We start from the raw sequence: 25,443 nt of genomic DNA, 5'->3' as shown, positions 1-25,443 counted from the left end.
CATATTAAAAAGAGCGTGCTTGCAATACCTGAAAATTATTTGGATTGGTAACAAGTTGAAACCCACGGTACACTCACATTTTTTCTTTCTAGACAGGGCAACATAAGGTGTGGTTCCATCATCCCCCCCAGCAGGCCATGTAAAAAGCTATCATTGCAAAATTGCTCTTCTACTGAGATAGTTATGTGGATACGTCTGGCCACCGGATTAGTTTGACTACTCCAATTGCGAATGTTAACCTAAAAAACTCAAGCCCTACTACACCCACCATATGGAAATAAGGAGAAGAACTTCAGCAGCAAGAGGCGAAAATTGTGGGAACTGTAGACCAAATTCTAACAAAATTGAAGGCAATACTTGATGACACATCATCTTTACAGAAGGATCTAGAACAAGCATGAATAATGATGGATAGATGGTGTCAGAAGGCAGTCATCAGAGGAGAATACATAAAAGAGGTATAATTGGAGATCCCACGGTCGTAAATGCTTTGGGTTCAGAAGAGAGAAAGCAAAACAAATAGATGCCCAGAATGATGTCCAGAACAAGAGACTGGATGATGGAACTTCAAATAAACCCCAACCACCTGGAGAAACATTTCCAGAAAAGGACAACCTGTAGGTTGTGGAAGCTTTTTGATGGGGAAGAGGGATACAGTATGAAAACAATATGAGTGTAAGACAAATCCAGGAGAGAAAATATTTGCCTGGAAAGCTAATGAGTCCAAGTTTTCAATTTTTGTCATAAAGGGTCAGGGTAAGGAAAGACGAACCTGGACAAATATGGGAAAAAGAGAGGGGGAAAAAAGAGTGAGTAAATAGATATGGATCCTATTTCGGAGTTTTAAATAACGGGAACCCCTGTTGACAGCAATAGAAAAATCAATCAGCAAGAGCAAGCACACCTTCCATTGCACTTGTCAGATCATGCATTCCCCCGGAGGGTGGCCAACTCAGAAATAAGCAAATAATGGATACTACAATGATAGATTAGAGGCAGAGCGAACCATTCAAGGAGCTTGTCTGAAAAAGTTAACTACTGTCTTAGAAAATGTGTGCAAGGACTGTATTTATGGAATCAATTTTTTACACAGTGATAAGTGTAGGCGAAGTTTGAGGTTGTGAAAAAAATGTCCTGGGGCAGTGAGGAACTTACTAAGAGGAGACTGTATGGAAGCTGTATAGTACGAAATTTTTAAATAAAGGAAGAGAGAGAATCATTCAAAGGACAGGTATGATTTAATTGAATTTCCTTTTTTTTTCATTTAAGGTGTTAAAACAGATTACAAGCCATTGTAGGTAGCCCCAGAGAAGTTGGGCAGGAAAGGTAGGTTTTAAGGAGATCCCTGAACTTCAGAAAATAACTTCCTAATCTAAAATGTGATGAGTGAGTTGCATTGGAACGATCCTTGTGTTTGTAGGGTCCCACCACCAAACTATAAGTAGTAGTTCTTGGATCCCAGACTTCTAGCTGGATGTTACTGAATGAATAGCCTGGACAAGGAGCCATGGGACCTGCAATGTAGAACTTTATGTAGACCATTTTAAATTTGCTCTTTCCTGTACGGGGAGCCAGGGTGTGTGGAGGGTCTTCTAGAGCACACTTGATACAGTCATGGTGGTTTTATCCAACTAGTACAATTTTGTATGGTTAGTAAAAGAGTATTGTTGTGAACCTTTGGGAGTTTTGCAAGTGCCTTAGTGGACAGGCTATGTAGAAGCTGTTCAGTAGCCAAGAAGGGAAATTATAATGGTAAGGCAGGTGGAAGAGTGAGAAGACACCATAGAACAGGCCTAGACGATAAAAACCAGGTACGGGGACAGCATTACATGTGGTATGAAAAAGGGTTCACTGTCAAACAGTACTCCAAGGTTTTAACCTTTGGACACAGTTGTGGAAGTGAGGCTCAGGGGAGGTAAAGGGCAATTGGTGGATGTTAGCGATTCACAAAACAAAGCTCTTTTTTGTCTCTGTTCAAATATGGCCACTTATCCTGTTCAGCATAAACTTGGGATAGGCAATGAAAGCTTGACTGAAAGATCTGACATCAATCCTGAGACAGAGTTGCATATCATCTACATACATATGATAGACCATGTCGTAGTAGTCAAGAATCTTTGCGAGTGGATACACGTTGATGTTGAAGAGTGTTGGGGATACAGCCGAGCATTCAAGGATACGTTGGACTTTGGATGATGCCAGATCTGACTACAGAATAACCCAGTCTGACTTGATGGAAGTGATTGGATAAGAAGGAGGAGAACCAGGAGAGTGCACATCTGCTGATGTCTGCACAAAGTTCAAGTTGTGTCAGAAAGATAAACTGATCGATGGTGTTCAATACCACAGCCAAAATCAAGAAGTATTAAGGCAGAAGGAGAGCCTGGGTCCACAGAGTTCAGAAGCACTTCTCTGATACTGCTGCTCGAAAAGCCAGGTTTTTAGGAGTCTCCGGAATGCGGAGTGGTCCTGGGTGGTCCTGAGGCTGGTGGGGAGGGAGTTCCAGGTCTTGGCTGCCAGGAAGGAGAAAGACCTCCCACCCGCCATGGAGCGGCGGATGCGAGGGACGGCAGCGAGCGCGAGGCCAGAGGAACGGAGGAGGCGGGTGGGGATGTAGAAGCTGAGGCGTCGGTTGAGGTATTCCGGTCCCTTGTTGTGGAGGGCTTTGTGTGCGTGGGTGAGAAGTCGAAAGGTGATCCTTTTGCTGACTGGGAGCCAATGCAGGTGTCTCAGGTGTGCAGAGATGTGGCTGTTGCGGGGTACGTCGAGGATGAGGCGGGCCGAGGCGTTTTGAATGCGTTGCAGGCGATTTTGGAGTTTGGTGGTGGTCCCAGCGTAGAGGGTGTTGCCGTAGTCCAGGCGGCTCGTGACGAGGGCGTGGGTCATGGATTTTCTAGTGTCGGCGGGGATCCAGCGGAAGATCTTGCGGAGCATGCGGAGGGTGAGGAAGCAGGCGGAGGACACGGCGTTGACTTGCTTGGTCATGGTGAGAAGGGGGTCCAAGATGAAGCCGAGGTTGCGGGCGTGGTCTGTGGGGGTCGGTGCGGTGCCGAGGGCCGTGGGCCACCAGGAGTCGTCCCAGGCGGACGGGGTGTTGCCGAGGATGAGGACTTCCGTTTTGTCAGAGTTCAGCTTTAGGCGGCTGAGCCTTATCCAATCTGCGACGTCCTTCATACATTCTTGTAGGTTGGTCTTGGCGCTGGCGGGGTCCTTGGTGAGGGAGAGTATAAGTTGGGTGTCGTCGGCGTAGGAGGTGATGATGATGATGTCGTGCTTGCGTACGATGTTGGCGAGGGGGCTCATGTAGTCATTGAAGAGTGTCGGGCTGAGCGATGAGCCTTGAGGTACGCCGCAGATGATCTCGGTGGGGTCTGAGCGAAACGGTGGGCGGTAAACTCTTTGGAACGGTTTGAGAGGAAGGAGGTGATCCAGTCCAGGGCCTGGCCTTGGATCCCAGTGGAGCGGAGGCGGGTGATTAGGGTGCGGTGACAGACGGTGTCAAAGGCCGCCGAGAGGTCGAGGAGGATGAGGGCGACTGTTTCACCGTTGTCCATCAGGGTTCTGATGTCGTCTGTGACTGAGATGAGGGCAGTTTCCGTGCTGTGGTTGGTTCGGAATCCGGTTTGTGAAGGGTCGAGCAGGTTGTTGTTTTCCAGGAAGGAGGTCAGCTGTTTGTTGACGGTCTTCTCTATTACCTTGGCTGGGAAAGGCAGGAGAGAGATGGGGCGGAAGTTTTTCAGGTCGCTCGGGTCAGCCGATCAAAAGGGAGATCATTCCCCACTTTGCTTCATCTAATTGTGAATATCAGCAGCCAAGTCTCTTAGAACATTTTGGAAACGTCTTCAAAAGAAATAGAAATCTTATGACCAAGCAGGGGATTTTTACACTGCCTGAAATCTGGTCTAAACAATTAGAAAGATTTTGAGCAGAGTTTTTTTGTGCCTGAAGAAAGAATGCATGTTTAGGAAGAGGTGATGTATGGGAAACTGTGTTAGTACAAAAAGTTGACTGTACACTGTGCTCACTGATGTTGTACCACTGACTTTGTTCCATGTAAATAAATGGAATGGAATAAATGTAGAGACACAACTCCAGAGAATATCAAATTCCACATGTTGATATCCTTTGCACAGAATTCAGCTGCATTTCAGAAGTCCAAGTAAACAAAACCATAATAATAAAAACAACTATACCTTTTCCAGTCGCTGCCGCCCTCTCGCCGCGTTGCTCCTCTGGTCATGTGATGTCCTAGCATTCACTGGGACACCAGCACAGGCTCCCTGGCAATTCCGGCACTGTTTTCATGCTAAACGTAGCATGAAAGCAGCACCAGGAGTGGACTGGGCAGGTTGGACTGCCATTCAGACACAACCCTGGGGTCTGTGCAGTTTCTCCAGCCCGGCTGTGTACAAAGCCGGGCTGAAGAAACCTAGGTGAGCATGTGTGTTTGGCTGGCCTGACATGGACAGTCAAACACACATGCGCACTTAGTGCACTCCCTTCCTCCCACGGCCCAGCCCCACCTCCACCCCCAACCTGAGCACGCTGGTGGCTGAGCCAGCAGATGAAAGATAAAACAATAATTAAATATCGTTTTATCTTTCATCTCCTGGCTTAGCCAGTGGGTCGATGCTCCTTCGCCATTGCGAAGGAACCACCCCTGGTGGTAAGTTTGATAGACTGCGCCAACTGTCCTCCTGCACCCCCCCGCTGCGGTTGGGCACTCATAGCAACAGGCCCTGCAACAGTAAACTCCAAGACCCTGCATGGAGTCCTGGCTGCAGGTCTGTTTGCTGTACATGGAGCTTGCTGGGCCAGTATTTTTGAGTCATTTAAACCAGACGCAAGGCAGCTAGTACCCCGTGTGGTAGCTCTTTCTTGGGAGAATGCACGTTATTTCATCATACATGTGCAGTAAATTGGAACTGTCTGATTCCTGGCAGAAATATTTTACACACATCACTTCACAAAGTGTCCGTTGGAAGGTGTCTAGGTCCCACATGCAGCAACAAGCAGCTGGACAGTGCTTTACCCAATCTCACTAGACTAGATCCATCCTCGTTTGGAAGGGTAAAACTGCCTCTTCCCCAGCTCTGAGCCCTAAGAACCACACCAAGTGCAACGCCTCCCTTTAGCCCCCTCACATCCCTAAGCAGTGTTTCCTCAACTCCGAACACTTTAGGGGACACACATCCTTAGCCATAAAACCACCCGTTCCCCAGCTCTGAGCCACACCTGATGCAACCCCACCTCACCACTAAAGTTTTTAACTACAATGATACATTTTGTTGTAGTGACATGCGTGGCAATGCCATTCCAATTGGCACAAAGACAGGTGTAGTAATGACGCTGTTGTGGTGACGGTTTCGTTATGAAGGCTACATGTGATAAAGCCTTTGTGAAAAAGGGCGTTTCCCCAATATACACGACCTACTAGGGCCGTGGATATACTCTGGATTGCATTAACCAACTTTGAGGTCTGCTGGTGGGCTTAAAACAGCATCTAAAAATACAAAACTTAACACTTAAGCAAGGGATGGCAGAAAAAAACCTGTATTGTCTGAGTTACCAGTTAAGGAATTTATAAACTGATGTTAAAATAAGTCAAGCGTTTTGAAGTAAGAAGCAATCAAATAAGCCAGGTACTCTTAAGAAGATAGGATCTCTGGTTGTTAACTTCATAGTAGTGGAATTAGGAGTGAAAACCAAACACTGATTTAACAGAGTAATATCAAAGTAGACATGTGGCTAAACAGCACAAGTTTGCATGATGAGAAATCCTATAACTACATGTTCAAAGTTATCAGAAAGTGAGGTGAGTCACAATTTTACTTTTGCATGAGTGAAAAAACAGACATTCCATTGCTGATTTCTGCAAAGGCAAATAATGTTTTCTAATGATCTAGTGAAGGTTAGATCTGAGTTTGTTTCGTTGGTTAGAGAAACATTAGCCTTAGTCTCTTAATTCGCAAGTACATAATCATGGTCAATTTCATAAAGAGGTTCTAATTTGCATATTTCAACAACCTACTTTGACAAAGTCTTTGAACTCCGGGACCTCATCTGTCTTCTGCTGGATGAGTGCCGCCCCATTGAGTTGGCAGCTGCAGAATCGAATGTAAGGCTGCATGTGTGGGAGCTGGGCCGTCAGGATGTCACCAATCATTTTCACTGGCATCTTCTCACCAGACATTTTCTTCCGAACCCGCAATGCTCTACACCAAATGAAAGGGATTTTAGGCCTCATGCAAAGGACAGAAGGACAGACACTTTTACCATAAAATAATTTATCTTGTGTATTTGTTAGTTTCACAAAGGCTACCAGGTTTATAATTTAGGGCCTGATTTATAACTTGGAGGGCTGACTACTCCGTCACAACGGTGACCGATATCCTGACCGCGGACATATAAATCCCATTATCTCCAATGGGATTTAGATTATAGCGGATGGGATATGCATCACCGTTGTGATGGAGTAACCCACCTGCCAAGTACTAAATTAGGCCCTTGGTTTGTAATAGTGAATGTTAACTATAGTAGTAACAGAGAGACAGCAAGGTTGTGTATGAAAAATGCCAACAGAATCATCAGCATCAACATTATGAATCTTCACACAATATTCAAACAGTTATTTTAACAGCACTGTGCCTTTTTCAGTTTTATGGTGATCTTCTGTTGTATGATAATCTTGCAAAAGAACAAATACGACAAAAAAAGAGGAGATAAGATACCAATATAATGACAATGTAGATAATGCAGTAGCTATGTTGACCTGTATATTACAGGTGCTTGTATTATGCTGATTTAAAGGTATTCAGCATATTAAACTCAGCAAGAATAACACCTTTCTTTGGCCCATCAGGCTTCAAACCTATGAGATACAGGTTACACTGTGATCTCAGAGCTGAGCATTTACCTGACTGAGTTACCTATCTGGTTTAATGATATTTGTTTACAAACATATGAAGGATTTTGTTTGAACTGTGCATATTTTGGTTTGACTATTTAAGTCATTTTCCATAATCACCAGGGTGAAACACAAATTATCTGTAAAAAATAAATAAATCTATGTCTAACAATTCTCATCTGGACCGTTTAATAAATCGTTTAGTACACAGGTAAGGTTTAAAAGGAAGACCATACTTTCTCTGTTGCAGGCAAACTGCCTACTATCACACTTATTGTATGATGTTACACAGTTCTGGAGCTGTGGACAATTTTCTCACATTAAATGTGATGACAGAGGGACATAGGCAGTCGAGCAGGATAGTGCTCATCCTGGCTTCAGAGACTTGGAACGCAAAAGAAGGCCTAAAATAGTGCTTCAGACACTTGTCAGAATTGAGTAAACTGCCTTATATCATAAATTTGTCGCAATTATGATAGACTGTTTTTGAAGTATATGAGATAATATGTTTTCTTGGTAAATGAAATCTTTTTTAAATCTTCACCACTGGAATGGTTCATTTTCTGTGAAATCTAGGCAAAAAGAGCTTCCTCCCATTCATGTGAATTGATAGTTTTGAAATTTTATAGAGAGAGGCGTTAGGAATATGACTCATTTTGAGGTGAAACTGGGGAAAATATCCCTTTTTCGTGAATTCAACCTTGCAAAAGCATTTTGGGATTTCATGTTAGAATACAGACTTGTTGTACTAATCATTCTAATGGTTTTGAAAAGGCTCCCCGAAAAATGTTAGATTGGTCTTCAAACATACCACCATAATCCTGCACATTAAGTGGCTTCCTGTCATGCAGGGAGTCGTTATCAATATAATGTTTAAAGCTCTCTTTCTAGGAAGACTGCAAACCCAACTTCATAAACAGCAATATGTAGGATTGGTCACAATGCAGTAGATGAAAGGGATCTCATGGTCTCATCATCCATAAATTAAAACTACTTACTTCCACATTTACAAATTAACTAAGGTTTGGCTCAGACAGATGGGATTGATTATATGAAGGAATCAGCTCATTTCACCTAGGGCATTAACAAAATAAGAAAAGTTACATACCACAGTACTATGTGTTCCCTTACACGAAAGAATCCTCCAGGTTTAGTCATGTTTTCTGACATCTCAAGATATGAGAGGAACTGATGCTTGATTGTTAGCTCCTAAACTACAACATGCTATTAAAAGTCGCAAGTCTCAGACATGTAAATTAAAACTGTGCAAAAAAATCTGTCCCCAACATTATGTGTTCAAAAACAAAAATAAGGAACACAGATCTTCCAGAATATAGCTGATTCAATGCAACGTTAGCTAAATATATTTGAAGCAGGTTTATTTCTCCTTAAAAACCTGGAGAACAAAACCAAACTAATAATAACATTGGTCGGAGAGCTCTCTGACACAAGCCAAAGAAGGGCTCAGATTTGAATGTCTTATGAGTATGAAATCATTGTGTAAGTGCACTTCTTCCAATAGAAGCTGAGATAGCTGTGAAGAGAGCTCAGGTTCTCGTCTGGAAAAGCTACTAAACTAGACATTCCAGATGATCCTGCGATGTGAAGGCTCCAACACACGAAGGTCTCATTATTTGGTAAAATCTAGTAGAGCGGGTCTTATCCTGTGGTCCGGGGATCTGTGGCAGTTTACAAAGCCTACTCAGGGGGTCCGTAACTGTTCTGTAAATGTGAATGAATTTGAAATTGGAGGCTAAAAATTAAGTTGGTATCCACAGACTGAGACGTGGGACGGTGCAAGTACATCAAACAGAATATAGTCTGGATGATGGATTGCCTTAATTGAATTTAGAAAAAGCTCCAGTCTTCCAATGAAAATTAAAAATGAGATATGTTTATGTTATACTTGTTTGTGAATTAAATAACATATTATTTCATTTGTTTATTGTTTTGTGGTTCAATTCTTCAAAATTACTTAAGCTAGTGTCCCTGACTTCCAGTAATGACCCTGTGGGGGTCCCCGGGTTACAATAATTATTCAGCAGGGACCTCCACATTCCAGTAATGATAGGTGGAGTCCACCGAAGTCAAAAGTTAAGAATCACTGCCTTAGTATTTTCATTTTGTTCATCCAGCGATACAACAGCACAGACAGAAGCTCAGCCATTAGCAAGCTGAAAGATGGTACACTCTAACTTAATGATGTCTTCTACTGCATTTCAAGAAACCTAAGATATATAATACACTGGCAAATCAGGAAGTAGGCATTGATTGTGAGAAAAACCCAGAGGTGAAACTAACAAGACAGAGAGAAGGGAAGTAACGGAGGGTCATTGCTCAAAATTCAATGTACCCTCTGGACAGCTGTCACATCTTGTATCAGAGTTTGGACTTTACAATGACTGTAGAGGATGGGAGAGGACATGTGATGGTCCTGAGCAAGTCTACAGTAGACACTTTGTTTACAGCACAGATGTGCAATCCATGAGAGAAACCATCAGTAGCAAGCAAGAATACCAGGCAAACCAGTTGAAAATCATGCAGATCCCAGTCAAAAATACATAATTCCAAAATGAGTTTCCCCAACGTCTGCTTATGTCACTCATAGCCAGAGCCACTAGATTTGTGCGGCTGCAGCTATATTCGCATAGTTATAGATTTGCTGCATTTGCCACATAATCTATCATCTGATGCACAATGTAGATTTTCCTAGTAATTTATGAAGGAAAGTCTTAATTTTATGAAAGACACAGAGGCGAGTATTATGCTTATTTCTTGCTTTTATTTTAAATAGCAGCACAGTCAAGAAATGAAAAATACCAATCCCATAACGGCTAGAGGGAAGATCTAGGCCAATAGGAACAAAACACAGACCAGAATGGACCAATCAGGACCCAACATAACCAATATATACCTATCTAAACCGCGAGCAGTCCTCTTTTCTTGAGCGAGAAGTCTAAGCATAAAAAGAAAACATTGGAAAAATTGAACTAATTATCAGAATGGCTAAACTCAAAGAAAAACAGTCTTGAACAAGGTGAATCCAATGAATATCTGCACCGGAGAACCGGAACCGGCTTGAAGGGGTGATCTCTGGAGCAGAAGGTGTAACTTCAGAAAGCCGTGAAAAGGCTACAGGAATAATCCAATCTTCATGCGTTGTTTGCTGGAGTGGCGGAAGATGCAACTGATGGGTGGGAAATAAAAATGATTAGTATGAGTTTCGTGGTGGTATAATACTCGCCTCCGTGTCTTTAATAAAATTAAGAGTTTCCTTCATAAATTACTAGGAAAATCTACATTTTATGTCAAGACTGGAGGCTCTTATTATGCTCCTTCAAAGCATATCAATCACCACAGAAGCAACTGTATCAATAGGTTTGCAGTAAAAGGTACGAAAGATATTATCATGAGACCAATCTGCACATCTTAGAATGTCCTCTATGCGAGATCCAGCCCAGAAGGTTTTACAAGCCATAGCACCCCTGGAAGAGTGAGCGCCAAATTTGGAAGTATCAATACCTGCCAGGGACATGACCCACCTGATCCAATGGGCTAAAGTAGGAGATGAAACCGGCTTGTGAGGTTTTTTGGAAGAGATAAGAAGTTGTGAGAAAGAGGACGTTCTAAGATGTACTGCCTTTTGTTCATACTTTCAAACAATTTCCTACACACAATTTAGGTTGATTTGGAAAATAAAGATAGAAAACTGAAGAAATATTAGTTTTGGTTGCCTGCAAATTTTAAAGAGAATACCTGTGGGAGTGAAATGACGACCAGAAATGTCTAAAGCTTTGACATCTGATAAATGTTTTATAGAAACTAAACATAGCAACATTGTCAATTTAGCAGAAAGCATCTTGAGAGATAAAGAAGAATTTTCTGGCCATGAAAGATACAGTTGTAAAACCACATTGACATCCTATAACTCACTATATTTGGGAGTAGGAGGATTGGAAAATTTTACTCCCTTTAAAAGGCAGCAAATAAGGAGGTGTTCTCCGACTGGGTTTCCATTGATGTGGTTATGATTAAGGGAAATTGCCGAACGATAAAGGTTGATGGTTCTGTAGGACTTACCGGAACTTGCTTGGGCTGCTAGAAAATTAACTATTAGAGAAAGATCTGCTGAAAAGGGATCACAAGATTTTCTCACACACCAGCTGTGCCATAAAGACCAGGCTGATTTATAAGCCTTTGTGGTTCCAGGAGCCCATGCTTTAGAGATATAGTCTGAAGCTTCATTTGAAATTGCTGCACAAGGTTGGAAAGACCTGTTATGTTCCAAGCCGAAAGGGTGAGAGAATTGTTGAGAATTAGATTGTGTGGGTAGCCTTCAGATTGAGAAGGAGATTTGGGAACACAGGGAGAATTATCGGAAAATCCATGGTTAGCTCCAGAAAAGAAGGGTACCATACTTGGGATTGCCAGAGGGGAACTACCAAGATGAGAGAAGCCTTTTGACGTCGAACTTGAGAAAGAACTCTGTTGATAATTAGTAAAGGTGGAAAAGCATAATTGATTCATTGAGACCAATCTTGTTGGAAGGCATCCGCTGCTAGAGCAAGGGGATCTGGTCTCCAGCTGAAGAACTGAGGCAATTGTGCATTTAGACAAGATGCAAATAGATCTATGTGTAAGGGTCCCCATTTGTGAAGTAGAGTTTTGAACACAGAAGGATGGAGCTTCCAATCGCTGGAATTGGTCAGAAATCGGGAATTCCAATCTGCCAGTCAATTGAGGTTTCCTGGCAAATAGTCTGCCTGAACTGATAATTTTCGATGTAGACAAAATTCCCAAAAGCTTTTGGCTAGTTCCGCCTAAGGGTTGGACTTTGTACCTCCCAGATGGTTGATGTATCGAACTGCCGACAGATTGTCCATGCGGAGTAGAATAGAACATCAGACTTTGGGGGTCATTCTGACCCTGGCGGCCGGTGACCGCCAGGGTCACCGACCACGGGAGCACCGCCAACAGGCTGGCGGTGCTCCCGAGGGCATTCTGACCGCGGCGGTTCAGCCGCGGTCAGAAAGGGTAAACCGGCGGTCTCCCGCCGGTTTACCGCTGCCCCGGTGAATCCTCCATGGCGGCGGAGCGCGCTCCGCCGCCATGAGGATTCAGACACCCCCTACCGCCATCCTGTTCATGGCGGGAAACCCGCCATGAACAGGATGGCGGTAGGGGGTGCCGCGGGGCCCCTGCAGTGCCCATGCCAATGGCATGGGCACTGCAGGGGCCCCCGTAAGAGGGCCCCAAAAAGTATTTCAGTGTCTGCTTTGCAGACACTGAAATACGCGACGGGTGCAACTGCACCCGTCGCACCCCTGCAACTACGCCGGCTCAATTCTGAGCCGGAGTCCTCATTGCAGGGGCATTTCCTCTGGGCCGGCGGGCGCTCTTTTGGAGAGCGCCCGCCGTCCCAGAGGAAATGTTTGAATGGCCGCCGCGGTCTTTTGACCGCGGTGCGGTCATTTGGCGGCGGTACCTTGGCAGACGGCCTCCGCCGTCCGCCAAGGTTAAAATCACCCCCTTTGTTTTTTGCAAGGCTTTTAATCGCAAAGGAGCCTGCAAGCATCTCTAAACAATTGATGTGCAATTTAGACTCCTGTGGAGACCATGTACCTTCAGTCGATATTTGACCACATCTTGTGCCCCAACCGGTCACACTTGCATCTGATTCTAACACAAGATCTGGGGCTGATGCAAAGATAGTCCTGCCGTTCCAAGCGTCGAGGGGATCCAACCACCATTGGAGTTCTATACGGGATTTGTGATCTGGAAGGATAGAATCTGAATAAGCAAGACCCTTGCGAAGATGACAAATCTTTAATCTCTGAAGAGTGTGATAATGAAGAGAACCGGGAACGATCGCTTGAATTGAGGAGGAGAGTAGACCTACAACTCTTGCAAGAAACCTGAGGGAGATAGAAGGAAGGAGTAAAGAGCAGGTTATCTCTGATTTTATCGCTTTGATTTTTGACGCGGGTAGTTGGAAAGAAGCTTCTACAGAATTTATGAGAAAGCCAAGGAACTCCAATTTTTTTTTTAGACGGGATGAGGACTGATTTCTCTTTGTTTATGAGGAAGCCCAAGTTCGTGAGAAAAGAACAAGTCAGACGCATTTGTGAAAGCAGGGATTGAAGATTCTGACCCATTAACAGAATATCGTCTACATAAATGATGAGACGTATACCTTGTGTCCTGAGATAGGATATCATATGTTTCATTAATTTGGTAAAACACCAAGGTTCTGAAGAGAGACCGAAAGGGAGGGGGGGAAACTGGTATTTTGATCCTTGCCACTGGAATTAAAGAAATTTCCTGTGGTCTGGATGAATAGGACTGGTGAGGTAAGCGTCCTGAAGATCCAAACGAACCATCCAGTCGTTTTGTTGGAGAGTATACCTGAGATGTAAAATGATCTCCATTTTGAAATGGTGATATACTACAAAACAGTTGAAATCTCTGAGATTTATGACTGGTCTCAACTTTTTGTTTTTCTTGAGAACTAAGAAGATGGAGCTTAGAAAGCCAAGAGGGTGCAGTAAAGTGTGTTGAATTGCGTGTTTTTGAAGAAGAGATTGAACCTCTTGAGATACTAGAGAAGTTATTTCTGCCAAAAAGTTTAAAGGAAGGGGAAGGTTTGTTTGAAAAGGAGTGTCTTAAAACTCAGTAGAATAACCCTGAACTGTATTTAGAACTCATGGGTCTGAACTTATAGATTCCCACTTGTGAAGAAAAAACTTTAGACGACCCCCAACAGAAAGATGGCTGAAAGGAACACATACTTGATGGTTGTGCAGACCTTTAGAAACGTTGATTCCTTCCCTCTGAAGCCTCTGGCTCTCTGGGGGTAGAACTGGGGGCGGAATTCCTGTGAGGAGGAATTGTAGGAGCCTCTGAAACCCTGAGATCTTGGGTAGCGGCCGGTAAAGCAACTCCTACCTCTACCGGCCCTGGCAAAAACACAATTGGCAAACACCTTCTTTAAGGATTGCTGGGCTTTATCCAACGATGCAAAAGTTGTCACATATTTACTCAGTTCCTTGATAAAGGAATCTTCAAATAACAATCCGTCAGCTTTGATGCCAGGGTTTATTGAAGCCAGGTTCGCTAGCTTAAGATCTAACTTAAGGAGTAAACCTTTACATCTTTCATGGGTCATTGCCGAATTGGAGTTACCCAGCAAGCAGAAAGCTCTTTTGACCCATTAAGACAATTCTTCTGAACAAATGTACAGATTGTCTAATCTGGCAGTTTCAGCCAAATCAAAAATTTTAGCCAAAGGACCCACCACATCCAGCATTTTGTCCTGGCACACAGACCATGCCTTATCCACTCCTTTACGTGGATCTTTACCAAACTTCTTAAAGAAAGGTAGCATACAAGGGACTATGGAGGGAGCAGCAGTGATGTGTAGAGGTAGAGCAGGCCTTGGACATTCAGCTTTCATTTTCGTCCTGGTTTGTTTATCTAGGGGCGTGCGTAACTTTGCCGATATATAATCTCCTACATGAGATGACGGAAACCATTCCGTGGAATTAGGATGGTGAATAAGACTTGGGTCGAACATGAGATTACCCTCTGAGTCCAAAATAGATTTGGCTGTTGGGGTTTCATTGTAAACCACTGGTTTTTGTCTCTTAGGAGGAGGACCAGACCAGGGATCGGAGATGATATCGTCTTCATCGTAATTGTTATCTGAATCAGGGTCAACCTCATCATCCGTATCTTGGATGGAGGAAATCACAATCTTTTTGCACACTGTTATTGAAGTGTTTTGTTTTTCTTTTACTTTTTTCTCCTGAAACTTTCCTCTCCTTATTGGGAGGCCTGAGAGGAACTTAGTCCTCAATCTCATGTGAGATAGACTGACCATCCAGAAGTGCAGATTTTTTAGGGGTTTGTTGATTTTTGGAAGCAACCGTGGCTTTGCGCTTTCTGCGTTCCCCCGCAGATAGGGCCGATGTAGATTGTGACATTAGGGATAAAACAGAGTTTTCAAGATTTTTTGTGACCCTGTTCATGGATAATGAAACAGCTTTGGCAACAGCAGACTGAATAAAATCATTTAAATTACTTTTGAACTCCTCCTGTCATTGCCGTGAAAAATTAGAAAAATCAAATTTTAGGTGTAAAACGAAGAAAATGAGAAAAAAACAGTAAATAAGGGGTTAATTGTGAAAAGGCAGGAGAGCGGGCGTGCTTTAAAACAAAGCCGTGCCCCTGCTGAAAGGAAATGAACTGGGACACACCCAGCGACGCTGAAATATTCTGAGGAAGCGTCGAGAGGGAGCCGGGCGCATTGCCGATAAACATAATTAAAAGGCGGAAGCTAAAAACAGTTAAATTTAGCTAAAAATAGCTCAGGTGGGCAGCGTTCCTGAGGCGAGAGGCAGCTGTAGAACCATGGCGATGGAGGAAGGCACAACAGGCGCCAGGAGGCACCAAACAAAACCTCAAGTAGGGGAAAGGAAGACTAGAATAAACGGTGAAGCGAACGGAAGAAATACGCATAAGCAGTAATATAAAATCTAATAACTTTGAATTCAAGTGAACATTAAAAGCAATTATACGATAAATGAGAAACATAGAACAAATATATACTTATCTTGACTGCGAGCAGCAAGAAAAGAGGACTGCTCGCGGTTTAGATAGGTATATATTGGTTATGTTGGGTCCTGATTGGCCCATTCTGTTCAGCGTTTTGTTCCCATTGGCCTATATCTTCCCTCTGGCCGTTATGGGATTGGTGTTTTTTGTTTCTTGACTGTTCTGCTATATAAAATAAAAGCAAGAAATAAGCATAATGGGGCGGAGCCAAGATGGCGACCGGGAAGGACGCTTGATTAAGCGCTCCTCTCGGGCTCGCCTCGTAAATAATTGCGGGGCGCTTCTGGGGCGCCGCTGTCGCAGCCCTGCGGCGGGATCCGCGGCTGGGACCGCTCTCCTCTCGTCGGCGGCTCCGGGCGTGATCGAGCGGCCGGGCAGAGGGACTGCGGCGGAGCTGCTCGGAGCCGGGAGCTGCGGCCGCCATTTTGCTGGCCGCGTCGGGCTGGATGCGGCCTTAAGGACTGAAGGAGAGGTGGGTGCGCGGAAGCGGGGAGCGGCCCACCTCGCGAGGGTGATAAACCCATATTAAGCTTTAATTTCGCCCTGGGTGCCCCCCCCCCCCTCCTCGACGCCAATCGGCCGCCGGAGTTTCCCCTCCCCCCCAATCAGGCGTGGGGGAGCCCCAGGGAGCAGCGGCGATTCAGTGGCGGGGACTGCAGGGACCCCGGGTGGATGTCCCCGCCGTGACTGGAAGCGAGCAGAGAGACGCGCTTCCCCCTCCGCAAAAGGCCCTGTGGGACCACAACAACAGGCCAGGGGCGTATCTGTTACATGAGCGGGTCGGGATCCGCTCCTTGGACTCCCCAGCTGCTACGCGTGGCCGCGGGCCCTGTCGGGCGGCTGTGCGCTCGGCCACAGCAGACGCGCCCTCTCCTGGAGGCCGCTGGCGCCGTCTCCCCTTGGGGCGGGGTTCTGCGCCAGATCTGGAGGTCCTGACGGCGAGACGGACGTACGGCGTCTGCGGGGACCGCTGCGAGGGGAACTGGTCACTGCCTTCGCCTTGCATCGCCTACCCCCTTCCTGCCCGCGAGGGGGGAAGAAGGACGGGAGACGAATCCTGTTGTGGGCCACTGGGGGTGCCTCCCTATCCTATAGCGGTTGGCGTGGAGCGCCCGTCCCAGGAATCGTCTCTGGACCTGCAGCTGGATATCGAAGCTACCATAGACGTGGTTTGCGCAGGGTCGACCAGGATCAAGCTAAGCCATATCCTCTGTTAAATGGCGCCGACCTGCACCGCAGGGAGGAACAGTGCTTAAAGAACTGTGCGAGCCCGCATCACACTAAGTAAACACACCTGGGAATATCACTCCTTTACTCCACACTGAAAGTGGACCTAGAGCCTGGAGCTGGCTACTGACCGGGGGCTCGGGGCACGCACGTGGACCCAGCGTCGGGAGGCACTAGACCACCTGAATGAGATCTCATTAAGAGAACCAACAGTAGGGCCGAAACCTCAAAAACTTAAATCTGCACCGGCGTGGCCCCGCGGGGACATATATGCCCTCCTCGCTTACAGGGCCAAGAGAAAGTAGGTGAGCGCGAGATTCTGGGAAGAAGCAGGCCGCAACAGATAAGTCAAAATGGCCGGAAGGCTCAAATCAGCTAAAAACCAGGACCGGAACACGCCAGGCCAGGCTCCCGGAGATCAGCAGCATACGCCCTCTCTGCAGTCGTTGGAGTCAACGCTCATGTCACATTCCTCGCAATTCGAGAAAATACTACAAGCAATCATGGACACTAAAACCTCACTGGAGACCAGGATAGACACGGTATCGCAAGACCTGAACATCCTCAGAGTAGACCATGGCAAACTATCTGATAAAGTGAAGACAGCGGAGGCGGTGCTAAGTGACCTGGCCCCCTCGGTAGCGGATAACCAAAAACAAGTTCTCCGTCTAGATGCAGAAGTAAAGTCACTGATGAGAAGAGCAGAGGAGGCGGAGGGCAGATCCCGTCGCAACAATATACGTTTTCTTGGTTTTCCTGAAAAATCACTGGATCAAAGCTCAGAGCTCCTGCTGGAACACTGGCTAATTAAAGAGGTCCTGAATGGGAACCCATCCAAATTCTTCTCAGTGGAAAGAGCATATAGAATCCCCGGACGCCCCCCGGCACCGGGCCAACCTCCGAGACCACTGATAGCTAGGTTCCTAAACTTCAGGGACCGGGATACGATACTTCAACAGTTCCGCAGCAAAGGTCCATACAGGTATGAGGACTCGACTGTTTACGCTTATCCAGATTTCACTCAGGAAGTGCAAAGGCAACGCAACTCCTTCACCCAAGTTAAACAACGCCTCCGGGAGTATGACATAAAATACGCATTAATGTTCCCCGCTAAATTACGTGCAACAACAGATGAGCGCATTCATATGTTCACCTCACCGGAAGATGCCTGGACGTGGATGCATGCCAAAGGCTTCACCCAACCCCGCGAGGCAGCCGGTACCGGCGAGAACTGGTCAACGATGAAACCTAGGAAACGATCCAAAAGGCGAGCCAGGGGTCAACCCACGGTAGAACATGCTGCAGAGGAGAGAGCCAGGGCCCTTAAAGAAACCCCCCTACTAAATCAGAATTCCTTTGAGACGCTCAGGACCCAGCCAGTGGAGGGCTCGGATTCTGACTCGGTCAGCTCGGACTCTACATTAACGGAGGCATTGAGGGGCCCGGAGCTCACCCCCAGGTCCGCAGACACACTCTGAACAAACACTACTGAACTATCCCCCCCGGGGGGGACCAACCGCCACAGCCTGAATACAGAACTGAACTTTGCGACCTCCTCCTGATGTGGGTGGTCACATCACCTGAACTTATGTATCCTTGCACGTTTGCTCCTGGAGATAACTCCTTTATTCATATTGTGCGCGGCGTGGGGTGGGGGGGCGGATGGCTGTGCCCTGGGAGTGCCCCAAGCCAATTGCGGACCGTGTCTGCAGAAGGATGCGAGCCCCTAAAATGAGCCGCATCCGGATAGTATTATTGCTCCCCCGCAGATATCCATACGGATACACCTTGGCACGCACCTAAAATGGGTGTGTAGCCTGTTGCAAGTTCATAGTTTGGGTTGGGATCCAGTTGGGGAGGGAAAGAGGGTAACTATTAGTTTGTGCACTACCGGTCTGCTCGCAACACTGGATAAACGCCCGGAGGCAAGGGGCCCGCACGCGGGGGCGGTGGGGGCTGTGGGGACCCAATGGGCCTTCCCGGGATCCGGGGTGCAAGACATGCACTCACAAATTGAATATGGCCCAATCCACAACCCATAGCACATACAAATATGACATAGTAACTTGGAACATCAGGGGACTGGGGACTCCGGGCAAAAGGTCCAGGGTGCATGCACGACTCAAACGCCATGGCACACATATTGCAATACTACAAGAGACTCACCTGCGGGACCCAGACCTGCAGGATCTACGCAGTAAATGGGGAGGTCAGATTGTGGGCACATCCTATTCAACCTTCGCGAGGGGGGTACTTATATGGATAGCAGGGAATGTCCCTTTTATCCAAACATCACACAAGATAGATCACGAGGGCAGATATGTGGTAGTGGAGGGTAAGCTGGACGGCAGACAATTGTCAATCATAGGGGTATACGCTCCCAATAGCGCACTGCCTGAGTTCCTGAGCACACTCACTCCAGCGTTACTAACGAACCCTGAAACACCCGCCATATGGGGAGGTGACTTCAATTGCACGCCAGATCCAGCATTGGACAGGTCAAATCCCCCCACAGATTCAATAGTCATCAGACACCCCAGCCGCCCATTATCGATATGGGCTAGTAACATGAGCCTTCATGACATATGGCGCATGAAACACCCACGACACAGGGAATATTCATTTTATTCAGCACCACATAAGGTACACACCACGATAGACTTGATGTGGGGCACCCAGGAGATCTGCACAGGGACCAGTAGAATAGAATACCTAGCCAAGACATTATCAGATCATTCACCGCTTAAAATAGTTTTGGACTGGGGCAGGAAGCGCCAGGCTATCCCAACGTGGAGGCTACAAGCGGAAGCCTTACACGACCCTGCGTTCACAGACTCACTGAGAACAGCGCTGAAACAGTATTGGGTATTAAACACTGGCACCACAAAATTAAGAGCAATGGAGTGGGACGCACACAAAGTGGTGATCCGTGGACATTGTATTTCCACTACATGGGGGGTGAGGCGCACACTCCATGCAGAGGTTAGCAAGCTGGAGAAGAAACTAAGAGCACTAGAAAACGCAGTTGCCCGCAATGCAACGCCATACACGGCCCTGAAGGAAATGCGCGCGGAACATGCAAAGGCTGATGCTACATTACGCCTTCACGACCACAAACACCACGTGGCTAGGCTACAATCGGAGGGCGACAGATCTGGTAGGCTGCTCGCATGGCTGCTGCGGGAGGACCGGCGGTGCTCGCCGATCGGGGCGATAGGAACAGGCGCAGGTGCAATAGCTACTACACAGGTAAAAATAAATGATACGTTTAGGGAATATTATACACAATTATACACCAAAAGCACATCATGTACCATCCAACAACTTGAGTCCTTTCTAGCAGATTCCCCCCTGCCCCAACTAATGCATGTCGACAGAGAGACACTGGAAGCCCCCATCACATTAGGGGAACTTAATAAGGCTCTTGAACAACTACCCAGGAATAAAGCCCCAGGGACAGATGGCCTGCCGTCGGAATACTACTCCACTTTCGCGGCGCACCTTAACACACATCTCCTAAAAACGTTTGAAGAAGCAGGGACCAATGGTATCCTGCCTCCCTCAATGAGAGAGGCAATGATAGTGGTCCTTCCAAAGCAGGGGCGTGACCCCACTGACGTCAGGTCTTACAGACCTCTCTCATTGTTGAACCTAGACTGCAAGATACTTGGCAAAATCCTGGCTAACAGACTAGCTTCCTACATGCATATATTGGTACACGATGACCAGAATGGATTCATCCCGAAACGTAACACCTTCCTAAATATTCGGAGGCTGCTCAGTGTGATGGGTGACACTCCCCTGACCGCACTCGAGGAGGTGGTAATATGGCTCGACATAGAAAAAGCGTTTGATACATTAGAATGGGACTTCCTGTTTGCCACTATGCAGTTACTGGGTATCGGTCCAAAATTCACAAACTGGGTACGCATTCTGTACACTGCCCCACAGGCTAGGGTGAAGACGGGAGGAAAAATATCAGAAAGCTTTCCGATTAACAGGGGAACAAGACAGGGCTGCCCCCTCTCCCCCCTCCTATTTGCCTTAGCGATGGAACCACTAGCTGCACGCGTCCGGGCCAAAAAAGAAGAATGGGGGGTGTCAAGGAACGGCACTCTCCACTCCATATCACTATACGCAGATGATGCCCTGATATACATACGTAGAGTGGAGGAGTCGCTGCCCCCAGTGATGTCGCTGCTGTCTGAGTTCGGAAGGGTATCTGGTCTAATAGTTAATTGGGGGAAATCCTGCATATTCCCACTAACCAGCTGGGCTCCTGCGAGGCAAGAAAGTGCCCCACCAGGCCACCTTAAATGGTGCTTCAACACATTTAAATACTTAGGAATCAACGTATACCACAGGGCGGAAGATTTAAGGGATGGGAATCTGGGGAAAGCGGTGTCCTCTGTTAAGAGTTCACTACGCTTCTGGAATAAATTACCTCTCTCCCCACTGGGTAAAGTAGCTATAGCAAACATGCTGATATTACCCAGACTGCTGTACTATTTTGCGGCCCTACCAATCATTATCCCCAAAAGCTTTTTCGTCGGCTTGAACTCCATCCTGCTACAACTGGTTTGGGGAGAGGGCAGAAGGCGAGTTGCACTTACCACGCTACATCATCCGGTAGCAATGGGTGGACTGGGCGCCCCAAACTTTGAGCTCTATTCTGCGGCCGCACAGTTGCAGTGGATCTTAAATTGGCTCCACAGACCTAGCTCGGCAGAAACTATATGGTTACAATCCCAACTCCAAGGCGCTCCCATACTAGCTTGGCTGTTGGATAAGCAGACTAAAAGCACATGCACAAACCCGCTGATGATAGTGGCACACACATACTGGAAGAAGTATATCCAAAAAGGAGTTAAAAAACTACCCTACTCACCACTCCTCCCGCTGGATAGGCTCCCCGGGCGGGTGGAAGCTGGCTCATATTCACCTACAACCTGGTTAGACGCGGGTATTGGTGCAGTAGGAGACTGTTTCGAGGAAGGGAAATTAATGACTTTCGAAGCTATACAGGCCCTCACAGAGATCAATCCGGGGCAATTCTTGGCATATCACGCGATATGCCATGCAATCAGGAAAACATGGGCATCTGGCGACGTAGAGCCTGATATCTCAGTCACCCTGCACCACATGCTGAACTGGGACCCCCAAGGAAAAGCAGTCTCAAACCTTTATAAACTTCTGAATCGACCCCCGGAAGACAACTTGCAGAAAGCTAGGGAGAGGTGGAACATCGTATTGCCTAATCCGCTCTCAGGGACAGATTGGCCAAAAGCTCTGTGTCACACACGTGAGGTCTCAAGAAACCCCAGATTCCGATATACACAGTTCAATTATCTACATCAGACATACCTGGCGCCAGCCAGGATTAAACGCATGTTCCCCGGATCGGATCCAGCCTGTCCCAGATGTAAAACACCAGCAGCACAGTTCTATCACATGGTCTGGGAGTGCCCGCTGTTAAGGGGGGAGTGGGAGGGGGTGGTCACAGCCTTAGCGGAAATCACGGGGCTCAACCTGGACACGAATCCCAAATCCTGTCTACTCAGATTAAGGACAAGGACGAAAAGAAATAAACACTTGCACAGGTTTGTAGATCTAGCGTATGTAATGTACAAAAGATTGATAGCAATGAACTGGAAGGCTTGCAACGCGCCGGACTTAAAAGTCTGGCTTGCTCTTACGTTACGTTGGGCTCGAGCTGAGCATCAGGTATTAACAAACTTAACCCGTAGGGGACTGCGGCAGGCGGGCTGCGAGACCTGGGGCGTCTTAGTGTCTAGGCTAGAAGCCAAAAACGATGAAAGACCCCCCCTGAATCACAGATAGCTGTATCCACCTGGAAGGCCGCGGGCCCTGCCCCCGGCAGAAAGGCAATACTACACTTGGGGACGCATACATACCCTTCATCAATGCCTCGCCAACACTGACAGCTTAGTAGCCCATCCCCCCATGCAAGCATGCCACAGCACCAAAAGGCCTGCATAATCAATCCTCTGCTCCCCGACCTCGCCCGTGCGGTCACGTGGGCCCCTGTCGCTAGTGGTAATAGAATCACATTGCAACTGAAAGCTTTGCCCTACGTGGCGGCAACCTCGGTAGTGATGGGCAGAATCAGCGGACCGGGAAGTGCACACAAGTTCTTAGCAGTTTGATATATACATTGACCATTAATATGGGAGAGCCAGACGATAGACTGTAACCAATGATAATTTGTTATCAATGACTATGTATGCCAGAAAATGTATGGCTTTCGTCTTGAAAAATCAATAAAAACATGTTTAAAAAAAAAAGAAATAAGCATAATAACAGCCTCCGGTCTTCACATAAAATCTGATTTTAACAAAAAAAAAAATTGTTTCTAGCGCCAATGGTTCAAAAGTTACTTAAAATACAGAGACACATCTTGCCGCACAGGGAAAGGCCCTTAAGTAAATCTGGACTGGTCACCTTTCTGTTGCTTATTGCTATATTTGGGTGGTAAATGGGTACTAATAAGGATCACCCCATAGCCAGACAGTGTTACCAAGTATAATAATGACAAATGAATGAAGTAATACTATAAAAAAAAATGTGCTGCATTATGTCGTATAATGTGCCTTTTCTTGACACATAATTTACTCAACCCTGCCCCACAGCTTGTCCTTCTCCTAAAGCATAATTCCAGTGGCCCTGCTCATCCTACTGTAGTGAGTCCTGTCCTCTTTCAATGGGAAGCAGGTGCCCCCGTCACCCAGTGCCTTTTACCCTACTTAGCTTGCACTGTTTTAGTGCAATTATTTAGTTATATCTTCCCAAGATGGCTGCATCGTTTCTAGTTAGGAAGATGTTTAAGTTTCACATTATCAGTGCCACTCTGCTAAGGCGTCACTATCCGCGCCAAAGATAGATAAGATGTAGGTATTCACATTAGGTACTTTCCCACTTTGTACTTTCCGGGGAATTGTTTATGTAATTGCCGCCCCAAGCATGTCTTCTTATATATTGTTTGGGAACATACCTACACCAGGGGTCCGATCAGATCTGTATAAATACACCTTACACAGACAGATAGTCAGAGGGATTCCTACAGATGCCATCAACGCTATCTATGCTACACGTCGCCTTGATGCTGACCCAGTCTTCGTGTCCCAACGGAGTCTGATATAGAGACCTCATTCCAAGGTAACGAGGGTTGGGGGCTCCTCTCATGGACATGGTAGTGGAAGATTAGGTTTAACACACCTAGCTCTCTTTAAGTTAGAGATCAGGTTCATCATGCTAGGGTAGTAGGGCCTATTTAACATTGATTTTACATTACATGTTATTGCAAGATGGTGGGGGACTTTGTATTCATGACTCTTGTTTTTACCATTCTATTCCTTACATTATCCATTATCCTAATCATTGCAGCCCATGCAATTTATCGTAGATTGCAGTCTTGTTAATAACACCTATTGAAAACTTTACTGCATCTCCTTCATTGCCTGTGTTTGATTAAGACATGTTGTTCATGTGAGAAAGGGGTAATCTCTGTTTAACCTCGACCTCCCCGAGATGTCGCACTCTTGAGTCCATGCAGAAAGGCTGCCACAAATCAACTTTTACTGTTTGGTTTTTGGTGAGATACTGCTTGTGAGCTGGGAGGGTTGGGACGACAGTTGTGACTTGTTGTAGGAATAGCCTAGTCACCTACAAACATAAGTACTGTCCTCCTTAAACCAGCTGTCTTGCCTAAAGCAAGAGTCAAGCTAAGGCACTATCTTTATAGCTGGGTTGACTATGAAGCAAGTGTAATTTCTTTTGGATATGAGCATCATGCAACACATGGCATTCGACTGTAAGGCCAATGTTCCTTCTCATCACCATAAACAGCTTAGCATATGGAGAATGATAGCAGCCATGAATGACCATCTCTACATTTTAAGGGTGGTTAGCTTTATTATCCTTGACTACAGATTGAATTCACAAAGTTTTTTTGTAAATTGCAAAAACTGATAATTATGTATTTTGTTTATTTAAATGTTTTGTAGAGTACTGGCTTGTGACAGAATCTTATCTGTAGTGCCACTGCAGATCAGCAAGGAAGTTGAAGAGAAAAACCTCAACCACCCCATAAAGCAACACATCAGTGTTCATGGACGGTTGACGCTGTCTGCAGTTTGCTTAGTTGTAGTTTTCTACAATTAAGTTTTTGCATTACCCAGATCTTCCCTCTGGCCATTATGAGATTGGTGTTTTTTGTTTCTTGACTGTGCTGCTATTTAAAATAAAAGCAAGAAATAAGCATAATAAGAGCCTCCGGTCTTGACATAAAATCTGATTTTAACAAAAACATTTTTGTTTCTAGCGCCAATGGTTCAAAAGTTACTTAAAATGCAGAGACACATCTTGCCGCACAGGGAAAGGCCCTTAAGTAAAGCTGGACTGCTCGCCTTTCTGTTGCCTATTGCTATATTTGGGTGGTAAATGGGTACAAATAAGGATCATCCCATAGCCAGCCAGTGTTACCAAGTATAAAAATTACAAATTAATGAAGTAATACTATTAAAAAATGTGTTGCATTATGTCGTATAATGTGCCTTTTCTTGACACATAATTTACTCAACCCTGCACCTTCAAGGGGGAAATAGTCGAAGATGCTTCAAGAGCCAATAGAATAACTTGTTTCCATTTTTTTCATGAATAAGGTCAGGTTAGGACTA

General features: G+C 45.9%; 1 protein-coding gene across 2 annotated transcripts in view; it reads right to left on the bottom strand.

Moving 5' to 3' along the window:
- The window catches only part of ITSN1 (intersectin 1), a 1,130,286-nt gene that overhangs the window by 93,655 nt on the left and 1,011,188 nt on the right, over window positions 1-25,443 (bottom strand). For both annotated transcript variants that reach the window (XM_069202488.1, XM_069202489.1), the window contains exon 32: window positions 6,032-6,215. In XM_069202488.1, the coding sequence (XP_069058589.1) occupies window positions 6,032-6,215 (184 nt within the window). The remainder of the gene's footprint in view (window positions 1-6,031; window positions 6,216-25,443) is intronic.

Source organism: Pleurodeles waltl, chromosome 8 (genome assembly GCF_031143425.1).
Source record: "Pleurodeles waltl isolate 20211129_DDA chromosome 8, aPleWal1.hap1.20221129, whole genome shotgun sequence".
NCBI classification, from domain to species: domain Eukaryota; kingdom Metazoa; phylum Chordata; class Amphibia; order Caudata; family Salamandridae; genus Pleurodeles; species Pleurodeles waltl.
This window is presented reverse-complemented; position numbering and strand designations above follow the sequence as displayed.